Here is a 23,980-nt window from a genome sequence, read left to right as displayed (position 1 = left end):
TCTCTGGAGCAAAGATGACTAAGTTTGATACCATTTTGTTGATGAAGGTTTGGGGAAACAAACAAGACATTTTGCTGATGAGAATGAAAAAGGACACAGCCTCCCCAGAAAGCAATTTGGTAACATCTTTGCAAATTGTAAGCACACATATCCTTCAATCCAGCAATTCTATTCTGAGATTTTATGCTACAGATATTTTTTATGTGTCTGAAATAACCTACATGCAAGGCAATTCATGGACGTGTTGTTTGTCATGGCAAAGGATTGGGGGAAAATGTAAATGCCCAGTGATTATATGAACTGGTGCTTGCCATATAAAGGAAAGACAGAGCAGAAGTACGAAGAACACAGCAGCATATCTATCAGGAATGAGCTCAAGATAACAGCCTTGACTCAAGAAAGAAGGTCCACCCTCACTTACATGGGAGAGCTAAAAAAGTTGATCACATGGACATGGAGAATAGAGTGACAGATATCAGGGACCGGTCAGGAAGGGTGGGTAGAAGAACGGGAAGGACGAAGAGAGGCTGGCTAATGAGTTCAAACATACATTAAGAGAAGAAATAAGTTCTAATGTTTGATAGCACTCTATCAATTTAGCAATGATATTATGTATATTTCTTTTTATTTTTTTTTTGAGACCGAGTTTTGCTCTTGTTGCCCAGGCTGGAGTGCAATGGCAAGATCTTGGCTCACTGCAACCTCCACCTCCTGGGTTGAAGCGATTCTCCTGCCTCAGCATTCCTAGTAGCTGGGATTACAGGCATTTGCCACCACACCTGGTTAATTTTGTATTTTTAGTAGAGATGGGGTCTCTCCATGTTGGTCAGGCTGGTCTCAAACTCCTGACCTTAGGTGATCCGTTCGCCTTGGACTCCCAAAGTCCTGGGATTATAGGCATGAGCCACCAAGCCCAGCAATATTATGTGTATTTCAAAGTAACTAGAAGAAAGGACTTCAAAGGATACCAACACATAAAAATGATAACCACTTCAGGTGATGGATATCCCAGATACCCTGACTGGATCATTACACTTTCTATGTATGTAACAAACACTCACATGTACTCCATAAATACATAAATTACTATATAGCCATGAAAGAGGAAAAAAAAGATCAACAGTGGTATGCTTTGTTTGGGAGAAAGAAAAAAAGTTGTACATACATGGCTGCTTATATGTGGACGATGTTTTGAAAGATACATAAAATCTGGGGAAGTGTTTGCCTCTGGCAAGGGCAGGTGAATGAACCTGGCTATGAGGGGCTTCCATTTTGCTGTGCTCTGTTGCTTTTTAGAACTTTTTACCATAGGGGTTGGAAAGAAGGAGCAGGCAAAAAACAGGGACAGGAGGGGAGGAAAAGGAGGAAGGGAAGGAAAGATGGAAGGGAGGGAACAAAAGAAGGGTGAAGGGAGAGAAGGAGAAGAAAAGAGAGAGGAAAGGAGCTTTTATATTATTGCAGAGATGAGAAAAAGATCTGGAGAGTGTAACACATCCCTGACAGATATTATCATGGAGGGTGGAATTCTAGGGATTTTCATATTCTATATTACAAATTTCTGCCACATATGCATATTTTCTAATAAGCATGTATGACTTTGCCACAAAAATATAGATGTAAAATTACTACACTGAAGTCCTTACAGAGTGAAATAGCAATTTGAAATGTGTAGCTGTTGTGTATGCTATTTTAAATTATTTAAAATAACTCCATCTGAAAACCAAAAACAACAAAAAGAAGAGGAGAAAGGAAAACTAGATTTACCACACTAGGTCCAACCAACTTGGAAATCTGACCCTTTCTCTTTGCCCTGGAAAGTTGGGGGAGACATAACCAGGGAGGCAAACGGAAGCAGAGCTTGGTGGAAGTGGGGATTGCCAATGCGTAGCCCGGAGGCTGACAGAGGCTCTCCCTCTCTCTTCCTGAACCCTCAGTCCATCTTCTCTTCTTCTCAGTCTTCCCCTCCCACCTCCAACCTCATCACAGGAAGAATGAAGCAGGCCCCGCCTTCTGGTCCTGCCCCTAGCGCTTCTCCCTTGGCCCCAGTGCCCTTGTCCATTCAATGACAATGGATGCAACAACATGGTCTGCCCTAATAGGACTGGACCCTCTCAAACCCCATGATCCAGTGACAACTGCAGAGGGTTTTACAAATATGTCAAGAGGAGGAGCCATCATCCCATAAGGAAGCTTCCAGAAGACAGTACGTGAGAGGCACCATCATTCACTCTGATTATTCAGGACCTTTCTTGGCAGCCATTAATCCCATCCTTGCCTCCGCCTCTGTCTTCAGCTGCACCCTCTCTGAGGCTGCTTGGTCTTCCTTGCTTCATCAATGGCATCTTGTCTGTCGTCCCCACCCTGCTCCAAGTGATGAACCAACTTCACTGGAGCGTCTGCTGCAGGCTTTCTGAGAAGGGCCATTGTTCCCCCCACACTTGTCCAAAGCCTCCATTTAGGGCTGCTGTGAGCGTGGATGGAGGACATTCATCACTGGGAACATTTGCCAACAAATGAGAGACAGCTGTTGGGCCCGAATGGCATGTGGCTGAACGTTGCCTGGGGTGAAATTTATTTTTCGAGTGAGAACAACCTCACTTATTTTTCCTTCCAAATTTTAAGAAACAGGAAAAATACTCACCTTCCTTTGCCAAGCAAGAGTCCAGGGCCATCCCACTAATCACATAGTACGTAAGGCCCGTGGGGAACCCAGCAGCACCGGTTAAACACCTACTTCCAGAGAGAGGTACAGCCACAGCCTAGCCCACGGCCTGCTGGGGGCTGTGCCCTGTGGCCAGGGACCACGCCTCACCTCCTGTGATCCTCCATGTGCCCACAGCAGTGCAGGGCCCACACACTCAGCGGGGACTTCCAAAGGCTGCAGGCCTGGTTGAGAGGGGCAGATGGGAAACTCAACAGAACCTCCTGGGAATGATCAGGAACAAAGCAGATGCCCAACTGTGTGCCAGACACTCTGCAGCACATTTTAGGAGCTGTAAAACAGAGACACCAGGAACAGAGACCCACATAGGCCAGGGGCATGAAGCACTGACTGAGCCCCATATGAAGTATAAGCAGCAGGGGCCAGAGGTGATCAACCAGGGCTGGCTTCCAGGAGGAGGCAGGGGGGCGGTGAAGGTGGGTGTGATCGGGAAGGTGAAGGGATGGAAGCAGGTCCCTGTCATGAGGAACAGCATGAACAAAGTCCTGGCTGGACCAGCAGGGACAGGACATGGAGACAGGAGGGCTGGAAGCCAGGCACACAGAGAAGCCCCGTTTTAGGAGAGGCTATTTCATCAGGCCAGGGATCTCTTCAGAGATAGCCATAGAGTCCCAAGCTCAGCTGTGAGTGATGCTGGGGCACCTTCTTCCCCATCCTAAAGGAATGCACCAAGATGACTTGACTGCAGCTGGAGGACTTGACGCCCCAGTTAACATCAGATCCAAACATGGCTGCAGGTCAGGGTCGAAGCGATCTGAAGATGGAGGTCATGTCCAGCTTGATCAAGCTAGACCAGGCAGCAGAATGTGCCGGAGAGTCAGACAGAGCTGGGTTTGGATGCTGCCAGGTTGGCTGTGGGCTTTTGCTGGGGTTGCCTCTGGCCTCAGTGTCCAGCCTCAATGTCTTCCATCCTCAGAATCAGGATAATGACAATTACCCCTGGATGCCTGCCTCCCTGCCCCCACACCCCATTGTGATTTGCCAGCCTGTAATAAAATGAAAGTGTCTGACAGAAAAGCCTTGGGAAGCCTTTGATTAACATTCTTAACTCAGCCTAGCTCAGACAAACAAGTTCCAGCATTCCAAGGGACATCTCCCTGAGCAAAGCAATGCAAAGAACGTCAGTGAAAGATTCTAAAAGGCTTTTCTTATTGTAACCCTTCCAGGTGTTCAGCCACTCCACGGAGGCTACAGGTACCTGGTGGAGGGTGGGAGTTGAACAGTTCAGGTTCTCACCAGCCCCCCTCTCAGGAGTCCCTGAGGATTCACTGAGAAAATGAGTAGAAAATGTCCAAGGAAAGAACGAGAAGCCAGGCAGCGCGGTCAATACCAGATGTGGGCAGCCAGGCCGAGACTCGGCTGAGAGTCTGAAAACCCACCATCTGGTAGTAACAGCTTCCCAGTCTGTTGCTGTGAGACAGGTAAGTTAAGGTCCCAGGCCCTCGGTAACCTCATGGAGAAAATGTCTATTGTAGGACTTCTGACACCTTCAGTGGGATATTTGTGAGGGGAAATGAGGGAAACGATGGAACATTTTTGAAATAAAAAAGGAAAAGGAATGGGCATGGTGGCATGCACGTGTAGTCCCAACTACTCAAGAAGTCGAGGTGGGAGGATCGCTTGAGCCCAGGAGGTCAAGGCTGCAGTGAGCTATGATGGCACCACTGCACTCCAGACTGGGCAACAGAGCAAAACCCCGTCTCCAAAAAAAAACAACAAAAAAGAAAAAAGTACTAGCATTATTATTTTTAATAACTGCTCTTGATTGTGATGCCCTGCTTAATATCAACAAGGCAGCAGCAGCTGCAAAGCAAGGAAGATGAAGAGAATCAGGGCTGACAGGTGGGGGCTCTTCCCCCGGCAGAGATGGTGCTAGAAGTTAGGAGAGGTGAGATGAATGTGTCCCAAGCAGCTCTGCCCTACCCAGGCAGCAGCCGGAACTGCACCTGCTCCACAGCAGCTGCCAGGAGGCCCAGGGGTTCCTTAGGCCCAGCAGGCCCTCCTGGCCAGGCTAAGGAATCAGCAGCCAGGGAGTGACCAAACAAAGCACACCCAGCAACAGCACGTCCCCCAGCAGATGTCCTTCTAGAGTTGCAACTCGTGCTCAGGCCATGTGGGCCTCGGTCCTGGGACTGCAGAGGGCTTACCGGCCTCCATACTTTGCAAAATGAGGGCACTCCCATTGCAGACAGGCACCCTGGCATGGAAGGGTCCATTCCCTGCAGGACTGGAATGAACCTCACTGGCCTGACTGAATCCCTTATTGAGCCTTCACTTCCCTGTCCAAGTGATCCTGTATCTAATTGCTCATCTCATCAGCCAATCTCAAACACAATTCCACCCAACCCTGGGTCTCCATGGCCAGAGGAGTCTGCCTTCTGGCCATAAATACTCTAGAACTGATCATTAGTCAGGAGCAAATTAGCAATAGCTATGGTAGCACTGCAGGCTTCCCTTAGCCTGGAATTGCAATTCCTGATGCAATGGTGGAGTCATCTTACACATCTGTTCAGTGATTTCCAGTTTTCAAAACACTTTTATGCATAGTTTTTCATTGATCTTCCCAGCATTCTGCATTGTGAGGCAAGTGGTGATTATTAAAGATGGGGGAAACTGAGGCTCACGTGATAAAAGACTAATAAGTTTTCCACACTGATGGGGTCAGAAACAGGAAACAGCTCTCCTTCATGATTCAGCTTCCCCTGCCCCACATAGAACCTAATGGCAGCATTACTGAAAGCAAAGGCTGTAGGCATCAGAAATAAACATGGCAGACCCATGGCACATTCAGCCCAATTCCTTGTTTCACCACCACCGGCTAGCACTACGGGGCTCTGACCATGTGCTGAACCTATAGCCAAGCTCTCTAAGTGCAAAATTTCACTCCAACCTTACAAATCCCCAAGGAAGAAGCTATCAACCCTTTCAGATAAAGAAACTGAGGTTCAGAAAGAGTAAGTAATTGCTCATGGTTGCAATGTCCAAGCCTGTTATGAACCCGATCTGCACGAAGCCACACCCTGCAACTTTCGAACAGTATTCTATTTCCTATAGCTAAACACAGACCTCAGACAGTCTGAACAGTGGGGGATGAAGCATTCATGCCTCATGGAAGGAAGCACTTGGAAGACTCTGGGTAGGTCAGGGATCAAAAAGCTCCTTTCCTTCCTTGGCTTTACCTGGTGGGAAGGACACAGGACCACAATGCAGGGATCTCAGGCAATTTTCCTACCCCTACCCCCAGTAAGTACGAGCATCCTTCATGCCCTCTCTCACCACAGTGCCCCCTTCAGTGAAAAGTGGACAACTGCAATAGGTTTGTGGCACCTTGACCTCTTGGGAGAAAGATGAAGGAGGATATTATTTTAGGATATGCTCAAATTTTTCCTGTGGAAAATAGATGGATCCAAGGTGGTCTACCTGGCGGTGACTTTACCCATTTGGAAGGGACAGTGGCCACTCAGATGGGTGGCAGGGAAGCTCAGTTTCACTGCATGAAAGCTCCCTCACACCATCCTGCTCTCCCACCTCATCTCTCTCTACATTCCCTCTCAATGACAAGCCTCTCTCAGCCCTCATGAACACACACGCACACACACACACACACACCCATTCTAGCTTGGGATGGCCTCAGAACCTTCGCACCTGCCACTGCCTGGGCCTGGTTCTCCCCACGGCAGGCTCTTCCTCTTCCCTGAGGTCTCAACCCAAATGTCACCTCCCCAGAGAGACTCTCCATCACCCCCAGGCTAATGTTGGACACCACCCCCCACCATCACCAAGTTACTCCCACAACACCCTGCTTTCTTTCTTCACGTGACTCATTACTCTCTGAAATTAACCTGTTCTAGAATGGTGCTTACATGTTTGTGGTCTGCTTTCCTCCACTAGAACACAAGCCCCATCAGGACAGGGGCCTCGTCAGTGTCAGTACTGCGTCCGGCCTACCACTGCACTGAGACAACGCTTGGCACAAAGTAAAGCTTAGAAAATGTCCATTGTGTGAATACCTGGATATTCTCCCATTTAAAGGGGCTAATTAAGGACATCAGCACATTCATTACAAAATCACACATCCTTTGAACTGGAAAGGACCCTGGGGCTGATACTTGAGCTTGAGAAAATAGAAATGAGGATTTCTGTTGTCCCCTCACTTAAGATATCAATATTCCAAGGGACCCAGTAATTGGAAATGCAGGTTCAGAGACATGGGCAGAAACTGAACACTGTCAGTAAAGGATGGACAGGTTGGATGAAGAACAGCTAGAAGGAAGAGGCAACAATAAACAACGGCCAGGGCATGAGAAAGAATGCTGGGAAAACAGTGACACCACCAGAGCCAACCTCAGGGGTTATTTCTATGTTCTGGAAACTTAAGCTTTAGTTACTGGCTTTAAATGCAATTGGAGTTGCTGCCCACACCCTGAGCACACATCCAAAAGGGTTAGCTCTTCTCTTGCCCACACTTGCAAGACCCCAGGCAGCACCAGGTCCTGCCTCTGGGGCCCAGGCAGGACACAATGCCAGGCAAACAGGGACTCTGGTCATCTGTTCTACATGGACCTTTGAATCTCAAAAAAGGATTTTTTTAAAAAGAAAGCAACTATTATTTCAAGTAGAAATAGAGATGATGGAACAAAAAAGATCAGGGGCCAACTCTGTCCAGATCAGATCAACGCAGGGTGGGAAGCGGGGAGAGGGAGTGTATCATGCTTGGATACAGTGATTTTGAGTGAATCTCCTGAGTGAAGAGGAGCAGAATGAACCCCCTAGCTCAGAGTCTAGTGATCTTGTGTCCAATCAATCAGGTACTAGAAAAATCTAATTCCACTGCATTTTACTCAGTGTGATAAACATTTGGACGCTGGCTCTCAGCCATGACCTGTACTTAGTGATGTGAACCCAAGGATGACTAAGAGCTCAGGCACTCAGAATGGCTGGAGGCGACTGAAAAAATACACAGCTATGAAAAGCCAGCCCTACCACCCCAGGCTTATTCACGCATCTCCCCTGTTCTGTGACAATGGTGGACTGCTAACCACTGCTACAGCCCTTGCAGTCAAATGCAAGCTTTAGAGTCAAACGTAGGGATAGTCTGTTATCACAGCTTCATGAGAACTTCTTGGACAGTCCAGAAATTAATATGAAGGAAAATGGCCTTTCCATGACTCCTCCATAGGGTGAGGGGTGGTGGGGAGTCTCCTCCTTATCCTTTCACAGCACATCGCTTGAGCTTCTGGTATTGTTCTCACTATGTCAAATTCTGCTCCAAATCAGAATTATTTGTAGACTTCTGGCAGTGACAATAGGCTACAAGCAAACTCATGCAATTTCCTTTTCTTCCCCATACCCATTCTCCTCCCGCAACAATGATGACCTTCCTAATATGCACTTTTTGTTTGTATGTGTTTTGCTTAATGTAGACTGCTTCATGAATTTTGAATGACTGCAAATGCTATTGTCAACCGTCCTATTCTGCTTCCTACCTTTCCATCAGCACTGTATTAAAGGTTCATCTATGCCGTTGGATGTATATCTCAGCCATTACTTCTACTGCTACATAATTCTCTAAGACATGTATCTGTCAGTTCACCTGTTCCCTCTCCCAAATGACACCTAGACTGCTTCCCATTCTCCACCATGACAAATAATGCTGCAGAGATCATCCTCAATCCTGCCCCCTATGGACCCATGCAGACATTTCTTTGGGAATTGCTAGATCGTATGGTATGTGAATCTTCAATGCAATTAAGAAAAATCTGCTGGCTGCGGTGGCTCACACCTGTAATCCCAGCACTTTGGGAGGCTGAGGCGGGCAGATCACGAGGTCAGGAGTTCAAGACCAGCCTGACCAACATGGTGAAACCCCATCTCTACTAAAAATACGAAAGTTAGCCAGGCATGGTGGCACACACCTGTAATCCCAGCTACTCAGGAGGCTGAGGCAGGAGAATCCCTTGAACCTGGGAGGCAGAGGTTGCAGTGACCCGAGATCATGCCACTGTACTCCAGCCTGAACAACAGGGCGAGACTCTGTCTCAAAAAAAAAAAAAAAGTCTACCTTCCAGACTGGCTGTACTAGCCTATACTCCCTCAGCTCTGCATGAAGATGGTTGAACCCAGCATCCCTGGGAAAATGTGGCACTGTGCCACCTTCTCATTTCTGCCAGTCTACTGGGTGGTGGTTTTGGTTGACTTGCCTCTGATGACTAAAGGAGCCCAGGCATTTCTTCAGATACTTGTTAGCCTTTTGGCAGCTTCCTTGACTTGTAAACTCCTGTTCATACCCTTGATTCACTGTCTTTTCTATGTACATTCCTGCCTTTTTCTGGTTGATGTGCAGGAGTTCCTTGTATATCCTAAATGTTAGTAGAACAGCTTTTAGACACTGTAAATCTCTCTCTCCTTTCTGCCAGCTGCCTATTAATTTTGTCCAGGGTGTCACTCAGTGAAGAGAGCCCTTAACTTTGATGTAATCCAACTCTAAGAAAACCTGAGGACAGCAAACATTTCTCATTCAGTTCCTGTTTCTTTCTTTTCTTTCTTTTTTTTTTTTTTTTAGACAGAGTCTCTTTCTGTCACCCAGGCTGGAGTGCAGTAGTGAGATCTCAGTTCACCGCAACCTCTACCTCCCGGATTCAAGCGATTCTCCTGCCTCAGCCTCCCAAGTAGCTGGGATTACAGGTGTCTGCCACTACGTCTGGCTAATTTTTGTATTTTTAGTAGAGATGGGGTTTCACCATGTTGGCCAGACTGGTCTCGAATTCCTGACATTAGGTGATCCACCTGCCTCAGCCTCCCAAAGTGCTGGGATTACAGGTGTGAGCCACTGGGCCCAACCAATTTGTGTTTCTTGACTACTCACAATACACCACATGTGAGATTAGTGCCGTGAACACCAAAAATACTGTCCTTGGCCCTTAAGGAGCTTACAGCCTACTAGAAATATAGACTTCCATCAACCATAGCACAGACACAATGACCATGGCCATGAGGGTTGTAAAAGATGAGGTGAGGGTTAAGGGATCCAGTGGGGGCCAGGGTCAAGGTGTCAAGGCCCAGTGAGCCTTGACAAACATGCTTACCAGGCAGCCCTGAAGCATTTCAAACCAATGGACCAGCACATGGAAAAGCCCAAGTTAGGGAGCTACAAGGAGCCCAGCATGACTGTGGCACAGAGCCAAGTGAGGAATGGCTGCAGAGGCTGGAAGAATAGGAATGAGCCAGGTACAGAAGGGGCTCAGGCTTTCTCCAGAGCAGTACAAGGAACAGCACAGCTCCTTACTCTCCCCACAGCCACTGGTGAGCTGCCCTAGATGCCGCCTGCACTCAAGGACAGGTCCTGGTTCAGGGGTCTCAGGAAATCTAGGCTTATCTTAGCTAGGATAGCAATGTATTGAAGTCTCAGAGAAACCCATAGACAGAATCCTAGAAAGAAGAGCACAGGGGCTTACACTTGTAATCCCAGCACTTTGGGAGGCTGAGGCAGGAGGATCGCTTGAGGTCAGGAGTTCAAGACCAGCCTAGTCAACATAGCAAGACCCTGCCTCTACAAAAAAATGAAAAATAAATTAGCCAGGTGTGGTAGTGTGCACCTGTAGTCCCAGCTGCTCAGGAGACTGAGTCAGAGGATGGCTTGAGCTCAGGAATTTGAGACTGCAGTGAGCCATGATAGTGCCACTACACTCCAGCCTGGGTGACAGAGCAAGACCCTGTTGAAAGAAAGAAAGGGAAAAAGAAAGAAAAAGGGTTTACTTTGGGAGGCTGAGGCGGGCGGATCACGAGGTCAGGAGATCGAGACCATAGTGAAACCCCGTCTCTACCAAAAATACAAAAAAATTAGCCGGGCGTGGTGGCGGGCGCCTGTAGTCCCAGCTACTCGGAGAGGCTAAGGCAGGAGAATGGCGTGAACCCGGGAGGCAGAGCTTGCAGTGAGCTGAGATCGGGCCACTGCACTCCAGCCTGGGTGACAGAGCAAGACTCCGTCTCAAAAAAAAAAAAAAAAAAAGAAAGAAAAAGGGTTTGTGTGCATCCAAGTTAGACTATCAAGGTGGATAAGAGATATCCATTGGACAGGTCTGGATTGTCCTGAATGAAATTAGGACTTTCCCTCCTTCACCTCAGTTCTCAACCACAGAATTCCCCAACTCTCAAGGGTGCTTGTGTCAGAAATATACCAAATAAAGTCATTAGTGACACCGCAGAATCTTATCCAGGAACTTAACAGGAACGCTGCCAGCCAGCTGTTTCCTCCTAAATCTAAACCATTTTCACACTCATAATGGTAATTTTTTTTAAAGCCATTTGGGGAGAATATTTGCTGCAAGCTATGTGACCACCTTTATTATTTTCTCCAACCAGAGAAGAAATCTATACACACAGACACAGGGCAGCCAAGCCTGAAAGCACAGAGGAGGCCTGCAAGGAACTGAAGTCTCTCCACTCCCATAGAACACGGTCCTTTGCACTCTCACTTTCTCTCTTCCAAGCAGCCTCAACCTTCCCTTGGCAGGAAAATAAATCTTGTAGGACAAGTCTTACGCTTTGAGGACATTAGGTAAATAGCTTTAAGAAACTTTAAGAAAAAGGGGCTGATTGTCATCCCACATCTCCTTTCCCCCAACACGCATGTGCCCCTATCATACCTGATACCCGGAAAGTAAATGCTTAGGGCTGCAAGGACAGGAGGAAGCAGGAAGGCCCCCAAGATAGGAGCACCCCATATCCTCTGAACCTACCAAAGGCATTTTCCAACACAATCCTTGGATCACTTTCACTCTGAGATGATTCCCAACTCTATGGCTAGGCAAAGGGAGGTAACTAAGTGCCCCAAAGCCACCAACACTCTCCTGAGGCTTCCTGCTTAGCACAAGAGGCTTTCACTCCCATACTGCCATGACCTGCACCAGGGCTGAGGCTGTAGCCAAGAAACGAGGCTGACACTGACCTGAGCCCACACTCTTGCCCTGATTGGTGAGCCCGTTCTCACACAGGGAATGCGGGCTGCTGGTTTGCTCTTACGCTCAACAATAAACATGCTCGTGGCTCCCCGCATACCTGAGAGCACTCAGTGATCCACACTCTTACCTCTGGGTCAGAAAAGCAAAAATCCACAGGCTAAGGGCTTCATTCATGAAGTAGAGTCCCCGAAGCCTCTTTCGTCACGGGTAGAGACCTGGAGGCTGGGGGCAGGGAGGGAAGTTGGGGGTGGAATGGGAGAGTGAGTCAGGCTTTGGAAGGATCCGATCTCAAAAGCAACAGCCTGAATTCTCCCTCTGAGAACAAAACAGCCTTTCCACTCTCAAGGGAACCAGTGCGTGGTGAGTTGGGAGCGACACCTGAATCCCGTAACTCTTGGAGATTTGCTGCCAGCCAGGGCTGTTTACAATTACATACACCAAACCAGACTCAGAAGGGCGGGAGATGGGAGCTTGCCCGCTGAGAAGCAAGGAGCTCAATGGGAAAAAATTATTTCAGTCAACGTTGAGCCTTCATGCTTGGAACTTTTATCCAAACAATGGACACGTTCTCATGCTCCCCCTGGGAGGACACCAGTCCCTCCTCTGACAGTCAGTTCCAGGAGACTTGGGATGGCGGTGGGAGGAGGCCCTCACAGAGCAGGAATTTTGATTCCACCCCTTGGTGGTCAGCGAGTCATAGCACTGTTTAAGGACCCACAGAAAGAGAGTAAGTGTGCCCTTCCTGGGACCCTAATCACCGTGACACTAACCTGCACTGTGCCAGGGGGGACCACCGGCAAAGTCCCAGGGTTAGCAAGTAGCTCTGGACCTGAGGATTGTGGAAGATGCCATTTTTTGCAGCAGGCCATGAGAAGTGACACCTTTTAGGGCTTGAGGAAGCAGCAGGGGCCACAGCGAACAAATTCCATTGAGGCCTGCACTTCTAGGAGGGAGTAAGATACTGAGAATAAGCCCCAGTTTCCCCACCCTGACTCTGAGGTCACCAGTCCCTCCTGGGGGAAGCCTGAAATTCAAGCCACGGTTATTTGAAATGAGAGCCTGAGACCACCAGAGGCCTGGGGAGCAGGAGAGAGTGGGCGGGTCTGACTATCCTCTGTGTCTTTGTGGCCTCAGGTTCTCAGTGGGAATCCCTTCTTTGGACTCAAGACCCAGGAGACCTGGAGACCTGAATGGAAGTGGTAGAAAGAAACAGAGTGGAAAAGTGGGAGAAAGTCAAGAGGGGAACAAAAGAGAGGGGAAGAGGAGAGGGAGGGAGAGACGGAGGGAGAAAGCAAGAGACGCAGGTGCAGGAGCCAGTGTGAGCCTGTGCGTCCAAGAGGCGTCCTGAAGCACCCATAACTCACACTTGTGCGTGTGGTTTTGAGATCCACCCTTCCTGCTTTGCCCCGGGCTACTTTCAGAACATCTGGGATATTACTGACTTGAACCAGAGACAAGCTTCCATCGACTCCTGGGAGACATGAGTCTCACCCAGCTCAAGTACCTGCCCTTGCTCTCTCAGGAGACTTCCAGGGGCTCCAGACATCTGGAACTGTCACAGCACAACTGTGTCACAGCCATACAGAAACCGTGCTTGACCACCATGCATGCCATGATCCTCAGCCACAATTCTGGTAACATCAACGGTAGGGACCCCATCTCTAAAACACGCCAAACACATGTGATCCAACTCTGCCATGTCAGTCAAGGGCCAGCTGCCCTGCACTGGGCATTCAAGCAGTAGGTGCCACTTCACCACCCTTTATTCTCCCTAAGTGTACAGGAAACTGCCAAGCAGAAGCCACAGGGGGCTTCTGTTAACTGTAGTACCTAATGTTGGTGTTCATCTTTATTCAAAGAATGTGCTAGAATTGGGTGCTGCAAAAGTCCTGACAATGCAAAGGGCGGTAGGGTGTTGACCATTGTAAGCTGATAAGGAGTCTAGGATGGTAACAGAATATTTGCCTCCAAGGAGACCCAAGACCATGAAGATGGCCCAAGCAAACTTGCCACCCAGTAGGTCCCAGCTCTGATACCGGGGACACGAAGCACCCTAGAAGAGTTCCTTCCAAAGGACCACATTTGAATTTTAGTAAATCAGTTCAATATGTTCTAGGACTGTGGGTATTAAATAAAAGAAGTCAGTGAAACCTCCAAACAATAAGCTCATTCAACAATCTTTTTTTTCTCCCCCCATCTGGGGACTTGAATACAGTGAACATGAATAAATCCTGTTGTATAAAAACTGGGGGAGAAAAAAACTGGGGGTGGAGGATGGAAGGAAATGGCAGGATTCCCACTTGTTGGGCTAACAAGAAGGCAGTCCCCCAAACCCAAACAGATGCCAGTGTGCCCAGGCAGCCCAGGGGAGATTGTGGCAGAGGTGTGCAGCCCAGGGAAGGAAACATCTGGAATCCCCCACTCATAAGCTCCCAGCTTCTCCCTTGCACTCAAACCAGACGCGGGCCTTGGGGCTGCCCCAAACCCGACCCTTCTTAGGTAGACCAGCCACAAGCCAGGCCTGACCCTGCATCAGGAAAATTTCACTTCAAATATGCACAAAAACACTCCCTGCCTCTCTAACATCAATGCTTTCCCCTAACAAAGCTAAGACAATTAGAACTAAGGACTGCACTGGCTATGAGTCTGTAATTCTTCCAGAAAACCCTGGAACAGGTGGAAGAGACCTGCCTTTGTGGGTGACTAGTGGCTTGGATGTGTTTGTGATTTAAAAGAGTTGCATGTGGGAAATACTCCTGTATAATTCATGGTTGAACATCACCTCAGCCCACGTAGTCCTCACGGATGGAAGTTCCACAGCCTTCCAACAAGCTGTGCTTAATAGAGATGCAGACACAGACCTAGCTCCCCAGGGTACAGAGCCAGACAAAATTCACGTGAAGAACAGGCAAATTCAACATGGGCTTTGATAAAAAACAAATAAATAAATAAAAAGGAAACCACCAAGATCTTCAGATTCCATTAGGATCACCAGAGTGATACTTCTTCCTTCTTGGGGACTTCCACATCCTGTCCGCTGGCCTGGTGCAGCGATGACTGGTAATTCTGCCCTTGCAGCAAAAGGCTTCTCCCTGTCTAGAAATAAGAGGACTGATTCCTTACATCAAATGCAACTGGGGGTGTTATTTTGATAAATCATGGGTTCTTCCCCTCAAAATCAATCCTAGCTAGCATAGACAAGCAGGACTGCCAAAAACAAAAAGTCAACCAGGAAATAATTATCCTGCAGACTTGAGTACTCAATTCTAATACAATAACTTTATTGGTGGAAAAAAAAGACTTGCAGACAGGCTGCCAAAGCCAGTACATTAGATCCATGTGTGGGTAGCAGCAGAGTTCCCAGGGTGGGAACCTGAGTCTAATGCTCTTATATTCCATGGTCCTCCTGGGCTTGTTGGCTGCCTGGCCTTTGGGGGAGCTGCTTTTGCCTTTTCTCTAAACAAAGGGAGAGCTTCCACTATGACGCTGATTGTGCCTAATGAAAAAGTCTGGCATTTAGGATGTCATCAGGCATGAGCCATTGGCCTTTTTGTTTTGTACCAAATTTCTCACCCTTTTCTGCTGTATACACCTCCAGAACCATTGCAGACACACCCACATCAAGACTCAGTTGCTAATTACAACCCATGATACCCAACCTTGACCTTGACCCTTCATCTTATACCACAGCATCACAACTGCTAGAGTGTTTTTAAAAGTCAGCTTTATTGAGGTTAATTTACACACAGAAAAAAAAAGCCCTTTTAACTACACAGTTCTGAATTGTGACAAGTATGTATGGCTGTGTAACCACTACCAAAATAAAGCTATTGAACATCTCTATCATTCCAAAAATTTCCCTCACACCCTTTGTGGCTCACACCTTCCCCCAGTCCCAGTCCTAGCAACTACTGATCTGTTTCCCTATAGTTCCACCTTTTCCAGAAAGTCATATACATAGAATCATTCAGTGTGCAAGCTTTTGAATCTTGAAAGCAGTATGTTTCTTTCACTTAGCATACTGGTGTGTATCATTAGTGGTAAGTTACGATCTGCCAGTTTTTAAGCCTTGGACTTTCACTTTCTTGTCAAAGAGACAAAATAATTGGTTCTAGCTCATCTTTGCTATGGAGAAATCAAACTCTTGATTCAGAAGCTTTTACTAAAGCTTAGGTCCGGTAATAGGGCAACTCACCATCTCAGTTTGCCCAGGACTAAGGGGTTTCCTGGGACACCAGACTTTCAGTGGTAAAACCAGGAAAGTCCCAAGCAAGCCGGGAAGGCTAGTCATTCAATTTGGGACAGCTACCTCCAAGGGTAGGACCGTACATTCACCCAGCTTGGACTCTTCCTGGTGCACAGTGGTTGCTGTCTCCGAGCTAACAGCTGGCTAGCCTCTCTTGGTTTAATCTCCAGCAGAAGGCTGATTTGCAGTGTGCTAGGGCTGAGCTTCCGTACAAGCTCACCATGGTCCATCAGGACTGTATCTGCCTTTGAAGTCCTGGGAGGAGCTCCAGGAAGTGAGAAGAGAACTCAGGGGTCTGCTTAGAAAACAGCAGAACAGGGCTTCTATTGGCATGGGTGCCTCTCCCCACTCCTCCCTAATACCAGACTCCCCTGAGAGATGTGAGATCCATGTTCCCTGGCCTCACTGTGTTTTTGCATCACTCCAGTGCAACGCGTCCAGGGGGAGCCAGGCTCCTGTTTTTCTACACATTGTCCCTTCTCTCCGCTCAATGCAGTTTGTGGTTAGTTTGTTTGTTGAAACTAACTGGGGCGAATATGAGAGTCAAGTGATAGAAAATTAGGAAAGGGCTCAAAGCTACTATTTGAATTTAAGGGTCTCTCCTATATGGACTGAGACATCAGAGAAAAGTCAGGCAGGGCTAGGATGTAGCTCTACACATAAGGAATGAGCAATTCCTCGCCTATCTCTTTCCCCACTGACGTGAAGAATACACAGATGCTATCTCTGAGAAGCTAGGATGCCTAGAGGGTGAGAAGCCCCGACTTATATCTCTCAACAGCATTGAAAAGCACACAGTGGGCAGAGCCCCAGTGAACTGTGGAAAGGCAGGAACTGGTGGGATCAGAACCACATGCCAGAGGTTTCAGGGTATCTGCTCCCCTGCATTAATTTAACATTCTCTTTCTCAAAGTCTTTACCAATAGCTCTTACAAGTTATTCCACCAAGTGGCCTGCAAGGTAGATTAGTAATCATTATCCTCACTCATACAATGAGGAAACAAGGCTCAGAAAGATTAATTGACTTGCCCAAGGTCGCATAGCGAGTTAGTGGCAAAAGCCAGATTAGACTCCCGAGCCCCTGAGTGCCCAGGCCGGTGCCCAGCTCCTTGATCTCCCTCAACCATCCACCCAGAGCATGGGCAGAGCCAGGTCTGCGCCTTCAGGAGCCCTGGAGGCCAGGTGAGCTGCTGCAGAGGGCACAGACAGGCTCATACTCACACGCAGAAACCTGCCGGATCCTTCTCTGTACCACCAGACAGCAACACCCCTGTGCTGGAACAGACAGAAATAAGGCTCAAGTCGGGAAAGCCAAGGGTGGCCATTGTAGGCTTTCATCTCCATTTCTGGAATCTGCCTTTGAGATTTTGCTTCATTTCTTTTTGTGAACCAGGTCTGTTCTCCAGAGCTAGAGCACGGGAGAATATGTGATCTCTTTGCCTGGAATTTGTTCATTTCCCCATTCCCTAATCATGTCCCAGACACCTACTCTGCAGCTGGCAGTGTGCCAGGGGCTGGAGAGGGACATAAGGAAAGACAAAGTCCCTGTCTTGAAGGAGTTCAGCCTGGCAGGGAAACAAACATAAGACATGTACAATTATTAGACAAATGTGACACTAATTCCACAAATATTTGTTGCATACCTGCGATGTGCTAGGCATTCATGAGGCTACCCCAAGAGTAATGAGGGTACACAGTGGGAGTCAGGGGAGGCTTCCTGGATGAAGAGACATGTGGGCTAGGTCCTGAAGATTGAGGAGAGTTTAACCGAGCAGCTAGTCCCTCTCTGGCTGAAGGGACGCTGATAAGGAATGAATCTGAAATTGCTTTGAGCACTTCTTTCCTAAATAAATCCTTGAAAAGGAATTCTACCATGTAGAGACTCAGTTCTCAGGGCTATTGTATCCTATTTCTGACTGTCTGGACTGTTGCTTAATCTCCGTAGGCCTCAGTTGGCCTGTCTCTCAAATGGGAGTGAATAATGCTCCGTGTTGCAGAGGGTGGTTCTGGGCTGGATGAACAATCTTTGGAGATACGGTCACACAAAAGTCCTTGAGAAATGAATTCCTCACATGGCCTATGACATTCTCTTTCCCACTAAGTCTGCTACTCTCCAGCTCTCAACAGGAAATTGGTTTTATTTATAAGAATCACAATCCTAAACTGACCTTTGCTGGGCTACCCACCCACATTCCCTCCCTCATTTCCCTCTCCTCCCCAAGACACATCCTCTCTCCAAAGATTCCTCAGTGAGCACAGAACAACTAGCATCGAAGAGCCATTGGAAAGTCAGATAGAGGAACACTGCGAACACTGGAGGTTGTTTTCCAGATGGGGAAACTGAGGTCTGGAAAGCTCAGCAGTTTGCCCAAGGAAATGAAGCCCGTGGGTCTCCAGGTTCCTGAGCTGCTACTTTCTTCATTGCACCATGACTGCCTTCATGTCTCAGCCAGGGCTCTGGACAGAAAAAGCCATCCTCCCTTGGCTTGAGGAAAGTCTCCCTTCTCTGAATGACAGAAGCCTTTAAAGAAACATTTCCCGTTACTAAAGAGAATTGGAAGAAAACTGGCACAGCTTCCTCAGCTTTGAAGCTCCTTGGCCTTTCCTGGCCCTTTAATTGTGCTGGAAGCAGCCCAGCTCCCAGGGCTCCCACCCCTTCAGAAGAGAGGAAGGGCCCAAAGCAGAATTCCCCCACTCTGCTTGGCCTTTCAGCACCAAAAGCGACCTCTCAGTATTTCTGTTTCAGACCATTTCATTGCCACATCATCCAGGGCTCCCACGCAACTTCAAAGTCAGGGAGCTCAGGGTCAAGTACAAGGAGCAAACCCTGAGCTTAGAATTTTAAGCACCACATTTGAGATCGTTTTTAAGCAACGTTCCCATAGCTTTTTAAAGCCTCTAATAGCTGAAGGTGATTACAGTAGATATCTGCAGGTATTACAAGATTTGGTTAAGGCACATCATGTGAGTATGGGGGGGGCACCCCTTTCACCCCACACTTGCTTTTACTTTTCCAGGTGAGGAAAGTGTATATAAAATTACTGATCTTTTTTGCTCTTTTGACATTTCATGTTTTTGGAGGAAATTTGGTTCCCAACTTTGGCTGCACATTGGAATCACCTGAAGACCTTTAAAAAATACAATGCCCAAGCTGTACCCTAGACCAATTAAATCAGAATGTCTTGGATGGGGCCTTGACATCCATATTTTTGAAAGCTCCACAGATGATTCCATGCACAGCAAAGGTTTAGAACTACTGCCTTAGATAGAACTTCAACACAAAAAAATCTGAGTTCGTAGGCATTGAAAAATAACAAATACAGGTGATTCCTGAAGGCAGCATGCCCATCTCTTTTAATTTGCTTTTCTTTTCCAGACCTTCCCTGACCACAGATCTCAGGATTCCCATACAAACTTTGAAGTTATTTTACTGGATTGACTCTTTGCAGTTCATATCTGCCTCCAGCGCTCTAGAGCTAAGTGGGGGGACTGGATGATCAAATTCAGAAACAAAAGAACCACAGAAAAAGAACGATTACACTTTCAACCAATTACTGTGATCTAAATTGAAGCTGAATATCTCAACCAGGCCCATCTGTATCCAAGTATGATGCAATTTCAGGAAGCTTCGGCATGGATGTTCCAAGCACAATCCACAGATAGTAGGTCAGTCACATTTGGCCCAGACTCACTCACCAGCTGGGAGAGCAGTCAGAACCAGAATGCGTGACCACATTGGGTGAGTTCAGCCAATGGGCTCATGCACAGCGATAAAAGGATGCTCTTATGAGAGTCATAAATATATAAACACATAAGGATGGGAACCTTCTCAAAGCACCCTGTAGGACTTGGCCCCACATCCTGACATTTGTGAGAGTCTTACTGCTTATACAACGCCAAAGAGATTCACATACAAGACATAGCCACTTTACCATCACTATTTATGGCAACTCTCATAAAAGTGCCATCTCTCTAGGAAGGGACTCCCACATACTCCCCGATCCCTTATTTTTGCTTGGGTGAGTCATGGCTATCTAGCAGAAATCTTGGAAGGGACTGGGAAGAAAGTCTGGAAGTGTCTCTGCATCAGGCATGTCACGTGGGTGATATTCCAAACACCCATCATCTCCAGACCTCACTTTACATCCTACAAGACAATGGCAAATCCACTCAGAGCCTGAAAATGATAGGCTATTTTTGGAGGATGTACAATATATATAACACGCAGGCTAAGGAACATGGAAAGACAATTTCTCCTACATGAACTGCTTTATCAGATTTGCAAATTAGAGAAAACATTTTGAGACTCTGAAGACAGCCATGAGGCATTTCCACCTACCTGAGAGAGGGAGAGCTCAAAATTGGAAATACAGAAACAGAATGAAGAGGCATTTAAATAACACATTTAAAAAGTGTCACACACAATAAGAATTTTTCTTTACAATTTTTACTCAGGCTCCAGGAGCCCAACTAAATAAACCTGCTTTTTCCATTTAACTTTGTTGTTTAAACTACTATTCCTAGTTATTCCAATAACTATTCAGTCTCAACTTTAAGTAGATGGCCCCAGGCTCTGAAAAGCAAGAGGAGACTACTGATTCTAGTCAATTACACTGGTTAATCAGAGATGGGCTTCATTTTGTATTTTGCACAGACGAACTTTTCCATTTAAAGGGTGTTCAAAGCACAACTTATCTGCCTCTCAGGAGAATGGGGAATTCTATATCCTGGGGCTGGGGGATCCCCAAATTCCTCAGTGAAAGGTGTAGTAAACCTATTAGCAGCATGACACCAGCGAGACAAAATATTTTTCTCATGACTCAAACACTGGAATTTGAGTTGGATTAGCCTCTGAAACCTAGATAATTCTCAGGTTTACCCACTTATCACTCTGTGTCTGATTTACTGCAAAATGATGAGGCAGACACATGTGTTACCAAAAACATAAGCACCCTGACCTGGAAACTAAGTTCCCTTCAGTTGGCAAAAACTGATCCTCTTCGAGGGTGGGAGGATTTTAAGCTCCTGAGAGAGAAAGATAACTAAGAAGACTTTTATCAGGTCAAGGGCCAAGTCAAAAGTTATTAATACAAAAGCCTTCTGAGAATAACTGGACATTTGGAAAGAAGACCCCAAATGTGATTTGCCCTGATTTACAGAGATTAATATGCTGATTTGAGAAAGTAGTTTGCAACCTACAACTAACACCACCCCCGCCCCCATACACACACCCCAGCTTTGCAAGTCAGGGAGCTGGAAGGCACCCCAGAGGCCAACACTTCCTGTCAGGCTCAACTCAAAGCCTGAATTCCCAGAGAGGGTCCCTCCCAAAGGGCGGAGGGGCCCCAGTGGGGGAGGGAGTGCAAACGGCCATGTTACAAGGAGCGGGACTGTGGCTTCCTCAAGTGCCTGAGACAGCATAAGCGCGCATTCAGTCATTCAAGCACAAAACTGACGTGATCCCAGTAGAATTTGAGACGAAGAAAACCACCGGGTTACAAATGCGAGAGAAGCTCCAGGGAGGGTTCACAGAAAGAAATCAAAGGTGGCCAACTCCTTTAACCCTGTCCCCCCCGCCGGCTCCCTGCTGTCGGCAAAGACCCTTACTGAACATGTGAAGCTCTGTCTGGGACTTGGATCTTTTGCCTTCACCAGTAACCAGGCGACCCAGATGAGAAAAAGCAATGGGAAAGTGAAAGACATGACTACGTTAGGGAAGCCGGTCCCAACAGGTCCCTTTATGTCAGTTTCAGGGATCAGAGCTCGCCGGCAGTGAGATTCCTGGGAATCTGAGCGTTCTCTTTTTATTACTCTCTCCCAGGGGAAAACAAATATAGAAGCAGCATTTCCTCCCGCAGGTTTGGCGGAGACCGGTCCAGCAAAAGAAAAGGCAAGAGGCTTTTCCAAAGGGAAGGGGTCTGCCGGGGGATGGGGGAGGAGAGAGCGCCCGCAGGGTTCCTCTTAAGGGGCAACTCCCTGTACTCCCTTTTCAAAAGAACCGCAATCGAGACTTGTAGACCAGCTCCGAGGCTCCGAGTGCGGGTGCTAAGCTGGGCGTCCGGCGCACCCGGGACGGCCCGCCCACCAGAGTTTGGCGGAGATCCTGGCCCCCCGCCAAACCCAAAGCTCGCCCAGCTGCGCACTGAGCTAAGCCCTCGGACCGGGACGCCTCCAGGAGCTCCACCTGCCGGGCACTCCATTTGGCCCCCAACCCTCGCATCCCTCCTTTCTTGGGGTGGGGGAGCAGAGAAGGGCTTGGACAGAAACGACGACCCGAACGGCAGGACGTTTGGGGAGGCCCGACCTAGCCCGGGGAGGGTCTGCGCGCCCACTCCGCTGCCCAAGCGCTTTGCCGGGAGCAGGAAGCTCCTAGCCCGGCGGGCGCCCGAGAGAAAGGACCCAACAGCCCGCCCCTTTGCCCCCAGCAGCTCAGCACGGTTCCCACCTTCTTCGGGGCTTCCTCGGCCCCAGGCATCTTTCTTGCGCGGTGGGACTGAGGGTGGAGTGGGATGCCGGGCGCGCCCTCTCTCCCGCAACAGGTGAGAAGCCCCGCCACGCCCCCCACTGACGACCCCCTCTTTCCGCTCCCGGGAGGATCAAAGGGCTCAGGCCGCGGCAGCCACCTAGGAGCCCACCCGCCCAGTCCGCGGCGCCGCTGTCGCCCCTCTTAGGCCCAGGTCCGGGCTGGGTGGGGGCAGCGGGCTCTGCTTATCCCGAGTCCTGGCGAGACCAGTCCTAGCCCTGCCCTCCGCGTTGCTGGGCGAAAGGCAGTGGGTGTGCGCCGCGCGAGGAACCCGCGCCCTCACCTTTGTACCGCTCCATCGGGGCCACGGAGTACGCTCCTCGCGGCTCGGCTTCGGCGCTGCTCGGCTTCGGCGCTGCTCTCCCGGCGCTCGGCTCAGCGCCCAGGCCGCCGCGCTGGCCCCTCCCCGTGAGGTCACGCTCGCGGCCGGACCTCCTGGCGGGGCCGCCGCGCCCCGGGTCCTCGGACCGGCCCCCGCCAGGGCGCGCCCCCAGCGCCCCTGTCCCCGCGCCGGCGAACTCCAGCCCGCCGAGGCTGACAGTCGGCGCTTGAGTCGGTGCGCACCCACGGCCCCGCTCGCCGCCCCCGACCGCCTTGGCACTCCCTTCACGTCTTGGCTCCGGGGGCGTCGAGAGGGAACGAGACTGGGACGTTCCCAAACTCTGGGGGAGGCTCCGGGAGGCCGGGCTTGGGTGGGCCTCCAAGATTGTTCCCCACCCCGCCCCCGCCCGCTGCAAACCCAATGCCTGGAGGAGGAGACTGAGATCCAAGCTAGGAGGTTGAGACTGGCTTAGAGCTCCTCGCGCTTGACTCCCGAGCCAGCGCGCTTTTGCCCTAGGCCTTCCTGGAGGGGCGACGAGGGCAGTGGGGCGGGCAACCAAGCCTGCTCCGGGTTCTTTGGGGATTGCTTCCACTCTCTTGGAACCTCTCTGGGCAGCCGCTGCCAATCGCGCACACTTTAGGGTGTGTGAAAACATCTGCTTGCTGCTTTCTACCTGAATTTCCAGGGCCAACACCACAAGTCAGGGAGTGCCGTTTCCGGGGCGCCCAGTAAACCTGACCACCTTGGAGGGGTGGCACCGGTTCCATAAGGAAGCTCGGCCATGGCTCTGAATCTCCACCCTGCACTGCCTCCATTCAACAAGTGCCACACTTCCATCCTTTACCTTTTGCCACCGGTCCTTCCAGGCCCTTAATGCGACCAAGTCTTCTCCATCCTGCCCCCAGAGATCTATGTGTTCTTTTAAACTTTTCAGTTTTCACTTTAAAATCTCAGTCACGGTTTGTGCTGGGTGCCTGGTTGGTTTCTTGAGTTCCCCAGCTTCCTTGAAGGAACACTTAAGGAAGATTTGGCAGTGGTGGTTTTCTAAAAGACTTCTTAATTCTTCCTTGGAATCGAAGATTTCGTTTTGATGTTTGGAGACCTCCCAACAGCATGTAGAAATATTTTTCTTAGTTATACTAGCACCTAATGTGGCTGGAGCCCTCCCCACAAGCCCGGCACGGCGCTAAGGGCTGTGCATCACTGC

General features: G+C 48.9%; 1 protein-coding gene across 12 annotated transcripts in view; it reads right to left on the bottom strand.

The window, feature by feature from the left end:
• The window catches only part of AFAP1L2 (actin filament associated protein 1 like 2), a 109,941-nt gene extending 86,855 nt beyond the window's left edge, over positions 1–23,086 (bottom strand). For 3 of the 12 annotated variants that reach the window (XM_055248409.2, XM_055248419.2, XM_055248453.2), the window contains exon 1: positions 22,735–23,084. In XM_055248409.2, the coding sequence (XP_055104384.1) occupies positions 22,735–22,750 (16 nt within the window). In that variant the 5' untranslated portion in view covers positions 22,751–23,084. Of the gene's footprint in view, positions 1–22,734 lie in introns of all 12 variants that reach the window. The other 9 variants (XM_055248477.2, XM_055248512.2, XM_055248462.2 and 6 more) reach the window with 7 other exon arrangements.
• Positions 23,087–23,980: the final 894 nt, after the last annotated feature.

Source organism: Symphalangus syndactylus, chromosome 2 (genome assembly GCF_028878055.3).
Source record: "Symphalangus syndactylus isolate Jambi chromosome 2, NHGRI_mSymSyn1-v2.1_pri, whole genome shotgun sequence".
NCBI lineage: Eukaryota > Metazoa > Chordata > Mammalia > Primates > Hylobatidae > Symphalangus > Symphalangus syndactylus.
The sequence above is the reverse complement of the archived record's forward strand: the minus strand, read 5'-3'. Positions and strand labels throughout refer to the sequence as shown.